We start from the raw sequence: 12994 nt of genomic DNA, 5'->3' as shown, positions 1-12994 counted from the left end.
TTAATGCCAAAACCTCACCAACGAAAAAATGTGTTTTATTCACAGCCAATGATTCACAAACCAACTCAGTTTGTTCATCAAAAAACATTCCACAAATGAAAAAAATATATATAACTGTACTTGCATTAAAATATTTTTCAAGATTAATTATTCCCCCCCCCCCCCCCCCCCCCCCCCCCACTCCATAGATAAACAGTAAAAATTACAACTCATTTACATTAAATTGAAAACAAACACTGAATAATGAAGACTGGATTCATGTCAACATTTTATTTCAATTTTCACAGTTCATATAACAAAGAAAAGCAGTCTTGTTAGAAATTAAAAGAAAAAAAAAAGTACAGCAAGTGGGCCATTTCTCAGCCTCAGTGTAATTCCATACAAAAGGGGGAAAAGAATAAAACTCATTTTATGTGACAAATTACAAACAAAAAACATGTTTCTTTTAAACTGGATCATACCTTGAGATTTAGGGCTCAAACTAGTCTTTGCGAATGAGAAATACTAGTGTCTTTGAGAACTCATCTCTATGGGAGTTCTCACATGACAGAAATTATTCTCAAACTTTTTCCACACGAGAGGACTATGGCTTCTCACCCGTGTGAGTTCTCATGTGGTTCAGCACAGTCTTCTTCCTACTGAAACCTTTCCCACATGTTACACAAGAATATGGCTTCTCACCTGAATGAATTCTTCTGTGGGATAACAAATGTGACCGTTGACCGAAACTTTTCCCACATGTTTCACAAGAATACGGCTTCTCACCCGAGTGAGTTGTCCTGTGACGCAACAAAACATGCCATTCATGAAAACTTTTCCCACATATTTCACAAGAAAATGGCTTCTCATCAGTGTGAGCTCTCAAGTGGCGCGACCAAACATGCCACAAACGGAAACTTTTCCCACATGTTTCACAAGAAAATGGCTTCTCACCTGTGTGAACTCCCACGTGGGTCGACAAACTACTACGTTGAATGAAACTTTTCCCACATATTTCACAAGAATATGGCTTCTCACCTGAATGAATTCTCCTGTGGACTAACAAATGTGATTGTTGACTGAAACTTTTCCCACATGTTTTGCAATCATATGGCCTCTCACCTGAATGAATTCTCCTGTGGGATAAACAATTTGCTAGTTGACTGAAACTTTTCCCACATATTTCACAAGAATATGGCTTCTCACCTGAATGAATTCTCCTGTGGATAAACAAACTTGATTTTCGACTGAAACTTTTTCCACATGTTTCACAAGAATGCGGGTTCTCACCTGTGTGAATTTTCTTGTGACGGGATAAATTAGTCAGTGAATGGAAAGTTTTTTCACATGTTTCACAAGAATATGGCTTCTCACCTGTATGGGTTCTCATGTGGACCACCAATCTGCTCCGACAGCGGAAACTTTTGCCACATGTTTCACAAGAAAACGGCTTCTCATCCGTGTGTGTTCTCATATGGCTCAACAAAGAACTCCGCACACTGAAACTTTTCCCACATGTTTCACAAGAATACGGCTTCTCACCGGTGTGAGTGCTCATGTGGTTCAGCAGAGTGTTCTTCGCACTGAAACTTTTCCCACATGTTACACAAGAAAACAGCTTCTCATCCGTGTGTGTTCTCATATGGCTCAACAAAGAACTCCGCACACTGAAACCTTTCCCACATGTTTCACAAGAATATGGCTTTTCACCTGAATGAATTCTCCTGTGGCCTAACAAATGTGATTGTTGACTGAAACTTCTCCCACATGTTTCACAAGAATACGGCTTCTCACCTGTGTGAATTTTCTTGTGACATGATAAATTCTTCTGTGAACGGAAAGTTTTTCCACATGTTTCACAAGAATATGGCTTCTCACCTGTGTGGATTGTCATGTGGACCACCAAACTCGTCCGATAGCGGAAACTTCTCCCACATGTTTCACAAGAAAACGGCTTCTCACCTGTGTGAGTTCTCTTGTGATGCAACAAACTCCTCTGTGAAGTGAAACTTTTCCCACATGTTTCACAAGAATACGGCTTCTCACCCGTGTGTGTTCTCATATGGGTCAACAAGGAACTCCGCACACTGAAACTTTTCCCACATGTTTCACAAGAATACGGCTTCTCACCTGTGTGAGTTCTCTTGTGAATCAACAAATCCTTCTGTGAACCGAAACCTTTCCCACATGTTTCACAACAATACGGTTTCTCACCTGTGTGAGTTCTCTTGTGAATCAACAAAGCACTCTGTGAAACGCAAGTTTTTCCACATGTTTCACAAGAATTGCGCTTCCCGTCTGCGTGAGTTTTCATGTGGTTCAACAAACAACCCTGTCGTTTGTAAATTTTACCACAGATTTCACAAATTGTTTTCTTCTTCTCGGTGCCAGTTCCTGACTTCTGACTTAATTTCTGTTTCTGATGAACATTTTTCCCACAGGTTTCCTCACGGAGAAGCTTTTCACATTCTGCCTGCTTCTCTGACACAGGAGAGTTCTCCACACGGTCACTGTGAACTATGCTTGTTTTTCTCTGCTCTGCATTCACAGTTGATTCTGAGTCCGTATGTTTTTTCACATGGTGGACTTCAGAGTCATGAGAGAGGAACTGCTCACTGTCCGGTACTTCTTCTGGTTCACTCAGGTCACTTTTCTCCTCAACAGAAGGCAAACTGCGGGGTTCACTTTGAAACTTCAGTACAGGCCGCTCTTCCTCCTGGCTGGTATTCAGTTCCTGGTGCTCCTCAGTTTGTGAAGGCTCTGGTTCTTCTTCTTCCTCTTTAAACTGTAGAAATCCTGGTTCTTCCTGTTTCTCTTTGACCTGTGGAGCTTCTGGTTCCTGCTGCTCTACACAGTAGTTTGTTTCCTGTTTAACGAGCTGCTCCTCCTGACAGTCATGGTGTTGTTGAAGCTCTGGAGGGACAAAAAAGTACAAGATAAAATGTTATTTAGATATTTAGATTACTTCTACAGTTAAAACTTATTTGAAAACAAAAAGTGACTCAAGCGGTGAAACTGAAAACAACTGTGGCGGCCTGCAGTCCTTGTTGCTGTGAAAAAATATCTCAGCCGCGAGGTCAAAATCACCATCAGCCGTCATGCGATCAACGTTCCAATTGTGAAGTAAGCACTACCATTTCTCATATTAACATTCAACATTCTTTGAAATATTCACAGGGAATACCCCATCAAAAAGGATTAATAGCCGCAACGTTATTGGGCATGTGGGGGAAAAAAAGCAATGATAGTTCCATCAATCACCCCAACACATTCTCAATGGGTTTATAGATTGACATACTTAAGCTCCTTAACTCACGAGTCCAGATATTTTAATACCTAGGTCCTTTTGCCAAGTGGATTTTATTCAACCCATATCAGTCCAATCGAGTGCCCGAAAAATGTCATAGATAAATAAAATTTCATGTTTTTCAGAGACAATCTATCAGGCACTGGTCCAACTTATGCAAGGTGGCAGCCTCAAAATCTTGAAGATGACATCTTACATAATTCCTTATTTGAAGATACCTGAAAAAGTCACTGGCAGCCAAGTTACATTTTTCTTTAAGTTGTTGAAAATAAAAAGTCTGTGATTATGAATAACAGGATTACAGCCAGGGACGGCTGGTATAAATGGGCTAGCAGGGCTAGCAGGGCTCAGCCCTCCCAGCACAAAAAGACAGCTGATACAAAAAAGACGAGAAAATTATTTTTTAAATAACTTACAACAGATTGTTTTAAGTTTAGATAAAAACAAAGGCAGCAACAGCACCAATCAGTCAAAAGGAAAACATAGAATATCTCCCTCTTTTTTTTTTTCCCCTCCCTTGTCCTGTTCTGCAGCTGGGGTGTGCAATATTGTATGACTGGAGCCTTTTACTGTCCGAACAGATTTTACTGTTAGCAGCAGTTATTAGAAACTCGCATCTGGTATGGCTGCCAGACATGACCGGGACGGAAACGCTAGAGAGCGAGAAAAAGAGAAAGAAAAAGAAGAGAAAAGAAAGAGAAAGAAAGAGAGGGGGAACGTGGGGGGGGGGGGGAAATCAGGGTTTCCCCCAGAAAACTTGCTAAGCCTGGTGGTTGGACTGCTAGAGAAGCCCACCGTGTTTATGTTAAAAAAAAAAAAAAAAAAAAAATTAAGTTGACAGAAATTTTGAAATGATGACTATTTTGTGTTATTATCTGCATTTATTAACATTACTTAAATGCCGAGTCTTACAAAAAGGCACAATCTTAAAATAAAGTTTTAACAAACACAAAAAAGTACAATTAAAATAAATTATATAAATTGTTTTCACTTAAGTTAAATCCTAGTGAATCTTAAAACAAGCCATTGCTGTTCACATTCAAAAGTAAAATAAATTAACAAAAATAAAAAAGTGCAAACATGATCAAAGTGTAAAAACAGGGAACTCGGAGGCTGAAGAGGTATATGCACGACTGTGTGACCTCATCTACTTCTTGAATGAAAAATTGAAGAAAAATTATTGAAAAATTATTAGACTGCTTACAGTTAATATAGTTAATATTTTAATATGGTACAAAACATGCTTACCATACTCGGTCTTGTAGAGCCATGCGCTAAATTTAGGGTCAGTTAACTGTAGTATTGCAGTAAATTATTGACTGTTTGACAGATTTACATATTGCCAGTTGCTATGGTTAACACTTGTTGCTGCCATTTAATTCTTTAAGTATTTGTTGTTTATATGGAGTTCACAGCAGTGCAAAAGTCCAGCAGTACTTCCTTCAGTCCAGCAGAGGGCGCATTGTTACTGTTAGATGTATAGTGCAGTGTGAAGCACATAGAAGAAGAATGTGCATCAATGGAATCCCCCAGACTGATGAAGCATGTCGTTCGTGGTTGGTTCATTAAACAGAAGCAAAGCAATTCCACCGTTTGGACAGCCAATCATTCTGAGGATAGAACACGAACTATTTTGGATTAAATCCGCTAGTTCGATGTTTACCATCGCGGCTCGCAGAAGGCTGCTCTGACGACGTGCTAACATCCATGTTAACTCGCACCGGCTCTGTCTAATCAATGAGCCGCGGCTCGGTCGGCCCACCGTGGTTCCTATGAAGCCACTTCCCCCATCAGCCAGCGGTAACCGGTATATGGCTGTAATAACCGACTGCCTCACCAAGTGGCCTGAAGCGGAGGCCATACCCAGCAAGGTCTTGGTGAAGTTGGTCTGCTGCTACTCGAACGTCAAAGTCCTCATCACAGACCAGGGCCACGAGTTCTGCAACTGTGTCAACGAAGAGCTCTGCAGACATCTCAAGATTGACCACCGCAAGACGACCGCCTACCACCCACAGTCCAACGGCCAGACTGAGCGATTCAACCAGACACTTTGCAGTGCAGTTGTAAAGTACGTCAGTGAGAAGCAGGAGGACTGGGATGAGTACATCCAGCCCCCTCTTTGTTATTTTCTTTGTAATTTGCCATTCAGTGGGATATTTCATCATAATAATACCGTATCTGTGATCTTGTTACATTTTTAACTATGTATAATACTTGTTATATACCTCAGTAATTTTTTTTTTTTTAAATGTTTTGTTTTCATTTTATATATATATATATATATACACACACACACACACACACACACACATATATATATCAGCTAATGCAGCTGCCAGTGTTCGACCGTCAGAGTTTTTTTTATTGTCTCTCCTCTCTGTTGTCCGGGCGCTGCACAATTTAGTGCAGGCGGGGCGCCCAGACTGAAAAGGTCTGGCGGAAACCCTGTATATTCCAAAAATGATTAAAAAAAAAATTAACCATTCCCTAAATTTGGAGGGGGGTCCATTTTCCATGGGGGGGTCCATATTGCACTGTGGAATATGGACCCCTGGGTCCATATTCTATGGGGGTCCATTTACAATCTTACACCGGGATCACACGTGGGTAACCATATGAGCATATTTTGGAGCGTGTAATGACTCGCATTTACTCCTAAAACACAGTGAGCGGCCGCCCATTTCGATCACTGAGGCACCACTGTGGCGACACAGGCTCACACTGGTGGAGCCACTCAGGAAACCACTGTGCCAATTGCACTGTGGCGCTCAGCTAGCAAAAGCATAGATAATAATTTAGACCATGGCAGGGTAGGACACAGCTGCGCAGATATTAAGCACGGGTTTTCCTACCCGTGCAACTTTTTTTTCTTTTTCTTGACGGGGTTTTTTTGAAAATGCGGATACACAGGTGGCTGCCTAAAACACTGGTGGTTAAACCAAACAAAGCTACAGAGATCCTCTGTGAGTCAGATTCATGTGTTTTTCAGACTTCTCCATACCTGTTCTGTGTAACTGGAGTTGAGGTTTCCAGATGATTTCGAACAGTCTACTCTGACGATCAATCTCCTCTTTGTACTGGTCGACAGTTTGTTGAAACACGGTGAATATTTCCACAGCCGCAGCATTCAGTCGCCGGGTGGTCAAGTGTCTCACAGAATCGTGGGAATCTTCCTTTTCTCCATCAGTAATCATTTCTTCAACAAGATCCTCCTCCTCTTTAATGTGTGGAGCTTCATGTTCCTCCTGCTCCAGACTGGATGGGATGTATATCTGCAGACTCTCTGGAGGGAAACAAGACAAAAGTCACTGATGTGAATATTTTACAGTGAGGCATGGATGAGACAGGAGAGGCTACATTCAAAATAGAAACATTAAGAAGCAAGAAATCCAACAGAAGCTGTGGGGTTAAGAAAATACGGTATTGGCCCGAACATAAGACAATATTTTTTTCCAGGAATGGTATTCTCAAATATGGGGTGGTGCTATAATCGAGGACTAGATGGAGTCGAAGTACCGGTGAACTGTACTGCCTCTGCTTGCATGCAGTGGCTCAGCCGCCCCATTAGGGGGAGGTAGTGAGATGGATAGAGTGAAGCCTCCAGCAGTGTGAGAGGAAGATCGAGCAAGTTATTTATTTATTTATTTGATAGGGACAGTGCACATTAATAAACATCTGCATTGCCAAAACAAAATAACAGGCGTAATTATGCTGGATTATAGCCACAAGGCTAATTGACATCCGTAGCCCCTAGGCAGATATGAGAAAAAAAGGAACACAATTAGTACGAAAGAAAACATGTTAAAAATAGAGTCAGCGATTACAAGACTGGTTTGCTTTAAGCCACACTTTGAGCTGAGCTCTGAAAAGAGGAAAAGTGGAGCATTCTCTGACAGTGAGGGGGAGACTGTTCCAGATCTTACTGGCCTTCACAGACAGAGCATCTTGTGAGCAAGTGTGGCTGGTGTTTGTTTTTCTAAGGTTCATTTCAAACAGCGCATCGAAAATATCTGCCTGTAAGTCCTCGAATATACTTAGTTGATGTTCAGGATAGAGATGAAATTGATACTTGTGAGTTTGTCAGTTTGTTTTGAAGTTTCAACGCAGATGCTAATTCTGTTAGCAAGTCAATGGCGTTTCCATTAATAGTTAGCATTGAGCTGGCGGCTTTAATTTTAAATACTGACTTGTTTTGTTTTTAGATAGTAGGCCTGTGTGGTATACCGGTTCGTAACGAATACCGGTCTTTATTTTCGTTATTATATGAATTTTTCTTATACCGCAATACCGGTGAATAGCCCAAACAACGTCCGGAACGTGCGCAGAGGTAAAGTGTTTCAGCAGGGACCCATTTCACTGCTGCACACCGACAACACAGCGTGTTGTTGGCTGCCGGCGAGAGCTCTCAAAGTGAAGCACACGTTGTTTACCCAGAGGAACTAATACCAAAAAGAGGAGCCACGTCTGTAGTTTGGAAGTTCTTCAGCTTTAAAAGGTCGGACGTGGACCAAACTCTTTTGCAAATGCTGTCGAGCAAAAGGGGTAGCCGGCGGTGCTAACACTAGCAATTAGCTTCACCACCTTAGCCGACAAACACGTTTTAGAGTACCAGGAATGTCATAAACTAAGATCCACACCCTCCACATCCACAGCTCAATCTGCAAGTAACAGTCATACGTCCATTCAAGATGCGTTCGCTAAAGGGACTGCATTGCATATGAGGAAAAAAAAACAAACTGCGGGTGGAGATAATGATCGCAATCACGCAATCTGGATATGAAAAAAAAACAAACATGATACAGTCCTTATGACAGTAAAATGGGCTATTTAAAGTCAATTAACTGCAGTAATTATTTTCTTATCAGAAGAAAATGTGTATAACCACACTCTCGCATGAAAAAAAATAACGTCAAATACCGGGAAACCAGTATGAATTTTAAAAAATCCGTGATATGAAATTTTTGCCATACCGCCCAGCCCTAACTGCTAGGTTGCTGCTCGTTAAGCATCTGGCAGAGTAATGGCGGAGAAAACGAAACTTAAGGAAATCAGGTCAGCAGGAGTGCGCATTACGTCACATGCTTGACACAGTCGACTTTTCCTGCTCAACTTCCGCCTGCAAGTTGTCTGAGAAGAAACCGAGATGGAGCTGAACGTGGAGCAGCGAAGCAGATGAAGTCAGCCATGTATTGGCGTTATCCTCTGAAGATGAGGGCTGCTGACAGGACAGGCTGCTCCACCGCACCGCTGCTAGTACACCGCTGCTAGCACACCGATCCGCAAAGAATCTGGTCTTTGAGTCCAGGAAACTTGTGATACAGTTTAACTAACGATCGTTCAGTCTTCTCTTTTACTAAAATGACAGTGCATCGCATCATTGAACATATTCACTTCTTGCGCTAACGCTCTGTTTCTAACAACATGCAGACTGAGCCTGCAGCGGCTTGCAGCAGCCGGTCTTCTTCTGTGGTGTCTGTGTAAATAAGGTTGAACATGCAAACAACACACCTAAGTGGCCATGAAGTGCAAATGCAGTCATGGCGTCGCCTGTGGCTGTGGTCTGAATGAGGATCTCCCTGGAGTTATTCCAAATGTTCAGGAAACCCGAATATTTATCTTAACACGAATATTGACTGCACGTAAATGTAGCCAGTGCTGTCTTTTCAGGCCACTGCCACCATACGAGCACATTGTAAGAGGAGAAAAATTATTAATTTTGTCAATTTTTTTTTTTATATTATTGCAGTTTTGCCCGTTACATTTTAAACTAATCTGTCCAATCTAGATTATTTAAATTTTGTACATTTGATGCAAGCATTAATGATGGCAGCAGCATATTTAGCATCATAACTTGAAAATAATGTTTCCATTCTAAAGCACCTTCATTATCCCCAGGCGGTTTCTTTAGTTTTTTAATTTTACAGCAACAAAAATCCTCAGGGCTGTAAACTGTCACACTTTAACAATCGTTCAGTTCTTTCTTTTACTGAAAAAACGGTGCATCGCAGGATTTATTGTCTGGTGCTAGATTTTTTTTTCCCCATTTACTGCACTGTTAAGTGAGATGTTCTTATATTTTCATCTCAAATTCTCAGCAAAAAAATTCTGGTGCCGGACCGGCACTGCAATTTTCAAGTGACAATTTAATGCTGTTAGCGGTACTTACAATATATCAGGGAACATTCTACACACCATTGAACATTTGTAACATATTTATGGTGGAAAATAAGTATTTTTAAAGTTGAAAAACTCTTAATGCACCTTTAATAATGCAATATATTTTTTTAAATCTTAAATCACGTGAAATGTCTCTGTTGTGAGTTTTTGGGTTTAAAATAATTGTACAATAAAAAGTTCTTTTATGAGTAACCTTATTGTCTTCAACATATTTTTATTTTCACAAAATGATATTTGAAAAATAGGGGTCGTCTTATATTCGGGCCAATACGGTAAATGAGAAATATTTATGTATGCAACATGAGTATTTCTGATCGCTGAATTGTTGCAAACCACACAAACACCGTTTCCCTCGTTTCTGATTCAGATCATCTACGGAGCATCCTCTCAGATGTTTTTCAGCAGCAGAGGCTGGCGCTCCGGTTAGCTGTGGCGGAGTAAACAAATATCACTTGACTGCAGATTACTTTTACAATTTTTTTTTTTGGGCCATCTGAAAATAGCATTTTAAAGGCTGATTATTAAGTTATTGTAAATAATGTTTGATTTTTCCATTTATTTAACAGAAACATTAAAGCTCGTGTCCGGAGTTTTGAAAGAGAGAGGTTTTTTTTAATCCAATGTCTGGAGGTTCCCCCTCCCTCTGCTTTCATGAGCGACCAAGCCACGCCCCTTTAATTGAGCACGCAAATTATCCGTTGGTTGAAAATGAGTCCTACAGCATCCTACATGTTTAGCTGTTTACGGTGGATGTTCAGCAGACAATGGATATGTCCGAGGTAAGCGGGGCAGCTGCAGCGGTGCTAACTCTCCTCTGCCTGGGCGAGTGCACGCGCTCTCTGGCTGTGCACAAGTTGATTGACAACATGACAAAGTGGAAGCTCGAAATCTATTGGCTGAAGCTGACCAGCGCTTTTTCAGATAACATGGGGGTCTATGAGATGAAGGTGGGGCTCATAAATAAATTTTTATATTGCTTTATGCTAGTATTATATTATAGTATGGAACCACACTGACACATTTAAGCTCTGTTAAAAAACGATACTTACATTGGAAACGAACGGAAACTCCGGACATGAGCTTTAACATATATATACATATATTACACACACAAAAAAACAGTACTAAAGGAAAAAAGGTTCATCAACAGTCACCATTATCAGTGTGGTAGTTTGATTATTTACACTAACATCACATCTGACTGCAAGTGGGAATAGGCACCAATGCATAGTTATGTGTATTCACTCAAACCACGTGTGTGTAACAAACAGACCATTTAATGTGCTGAAAATAGGTCAATTTATAATCCCTTTTACTGTAGAAACATGTCATTCCTGCACATGTGTGGAACTCCAGTCCTCTGGGTGGAACCCTGCATGTTTCAGGTCTCTCAGTTGTAACACAGCTGGTTGCCATGACAGGCTCCTGATTGGGATTTTCTTTACAAGCTTGAGGGTAACACCAACATGAGATTCAGGAGTGCTGAAGAGCAGAAACGTCTAAAACATGCAGGATGGCGGCCTTTTAGGGATTCAGTTTGCCACCCCTGCTCTGCCGACATCATGCACTGTGCAAGTGAGGAGCACCTCCACAAGATGGCCGCTGCTTCGACACGTCGGCTCCAATCCGCTGCTGCAGTGCAGCGACTCACATCAGCAGAAATGCGTTTTCATACCGTACTTTCCTCAATGTCTTGCACCTTCTGCAATCAGCGTTTTTCAGCTCCTCATATAATGCTAACCCAGCCGTTTGGCGAGTGGTGTGTTCGAGCTAACAGAGCGCTCACACAGTCTGCAGCAAGTGGAGACATGTGGCATTAGAGTAGTTGAAAAAAAAAGAGAGCTGATACCCCTTTCCCACTGACCAAAAAAAACCCCCGCTAATAATCGGTCCCTCATGGCAGTGGGAAAAGGTTTTCAGAAATTTGAAGAAGCACAGGAGAGAAGTTACTTAGGAATGGTGGCCCACCACTCCAAAATCGATGTAAAGGAAACACTGGGATCTATTTAATGCTGTTTCTGCTTTAAAATCACGGCTGATATTTCACTGTGATCAAGAGCTGCACCTTCATTTCTGTCCGCTGTGCAACAACAGTCCACGAGTCAGGCTCATGTGTTCATCCATAAGTTTTCATACCTGTTCCTTTTAACTTGATCTGAGGTTTCCCACCGAGCTGCAGCAGTCTGCGCTGACGACAAACCTCCTCCTCGTACTGCCCGATAGTTTGTAGAAACACGGTGAATATTTCTCCAGCAGCAGCATTTAGTCGCTCGTCGATAAAGTCTCTCAAAGCCAGGACTGAAGTCATTTTTTTCAGTAGAAGATGTTTCCTCCATGGGATGCAAACACAAAAGTGTGACTGCAGCCGGCGCGAAACAGAAATACAAAGCTGCTTCTTCTCTCACTTGTTTTGAGGATCACAAACAGCGTTCATCTTCATACTGACGCCTACTGGACACAGTCGGAACTGCACACTAATGGCCTCCTGTGAAATAGATAACATAGAAATAAATGTGAAGATACAGTGTTTGCGCATTTCAATTCGATTTGAGTGAAGTGACCTAAAATAATTTCATTTGGCAGTAACAGCTGTTGTAAACTGCATGAGGACTGTCTGCTGTATTTTACAACTATCAATATCATGACCATAATCTATAGGGACAAAGTCTAAGCCAGAAACATACCAGGTATAATTTTAGGAATCATAACCAACAAATCACAGTCAAGGGAGAAACTAACATACAAAGTAAAACTTATCCACAAAATCAGTTTCATGTGTCTCTGACTTTCTCATTAAAATTATTGTTCTTCTTTACAGCACATTCAATTTTTTTTTTTTTTTTTTTGGAAACACTGAGGAGACGGATCTGATGATCAATCTCCTCCTTGTACTGCCTGATAGTTTATTGAAACACGGTGAAGATTTCTCCAGCAGAAGCATTCATTCGTCAGGTGGTCAAGTATTTCACAGAGTCGCGGGAATCACAACTCTCCAGGCAGGAGCTCGTCTTCTGGTTATCAACGTGTGTCTCTGGATTCTCTGGAGGTCACAGGACAGACTGCATTTCAAACACAAATATTTAGAAATGAAAAAAATCTGAAAGACAAAGTGGTCAGGATGCAACATTAGCTTCTCTGAGCTCTGAAACATTTGTGGGAAGTTTCTGGTTTGATGTGGTTTAGAAATGCTTTTTTTTCCCCCCAGAATGCATCATTACTTTCAAAGATTCAGAGGCCCCAGGTATCGAACAGCAAGATGGCCTAATGTGGCCACATGCCACGTGCTTCCTGCCACGCTTGTGTAAATGACACATGAGGTTGTTGGTCAAATAATCTAAAAAAAATTTTTAGATTTCGTTGTGTTTGGTGAAAAATATAATTTCTTGCTGTGTGACAACTTGGTACTATATTTTTTGGGTGTGTTAGGACTCAGATGTCGATATTGACCCGTCTTGTACCAGTAATTACTGTATACAATGTGCTCATGACCTGATTGTCATGTTTCTATCAGTGCATTCACATCAGAAAATG

At 41.1% G+C, this 12994-nt stretch overlaps 1 protein-coding gene across 1 annotated transcript; it reads right to left on the bottom strand.

Moving 5' to 3' along the window:
• Window positions 1–356: 356 nt before the first annotated feature.
• LOC115408910 (gastrula zinc finger protein XlCGF8.2DB-like) lies at window positions 357–2502 on the bottom strand. Its single transcript, XM_030119879.1, has 2 exons — window positions 2085–2502; window positions 357–1076 (listed from the first exon to the last, which is right to left on the bottom strand). The coding sequence occupies exons 1-2, from the start codon at window positions 2291–2293 to the stop codon at window positions 584–586; spliced, it is 702 nt and encodes a 233-aa protein (XP_029975739.1). The 5' UTR covers window positions 2294–2502; the 3' UTR covers window positions 357–583.
• Between the last annotated feature and the right edge of the window lie 10492 nt (window positions 2503–12994).

The sequence above is a fragment of the Salarias fasciatus genome, chromosome 20 (assembly GCF_902148845.1).
Source record: "Salarias fasciatus chromosome 20, fSalaFa1.1, whole genome shotgun sequence".
Lineage (NCBI taxonomy): Eukaryota > Metazoa > Chordata > Actinopteri > Blenniiformes > Blenniidae > Salarias > Salarias fasciatus.
Note: the sequence above shows the minus strand (reverse complement) of the source record. Positions and strands in the feature narration are given on the sequence as shown.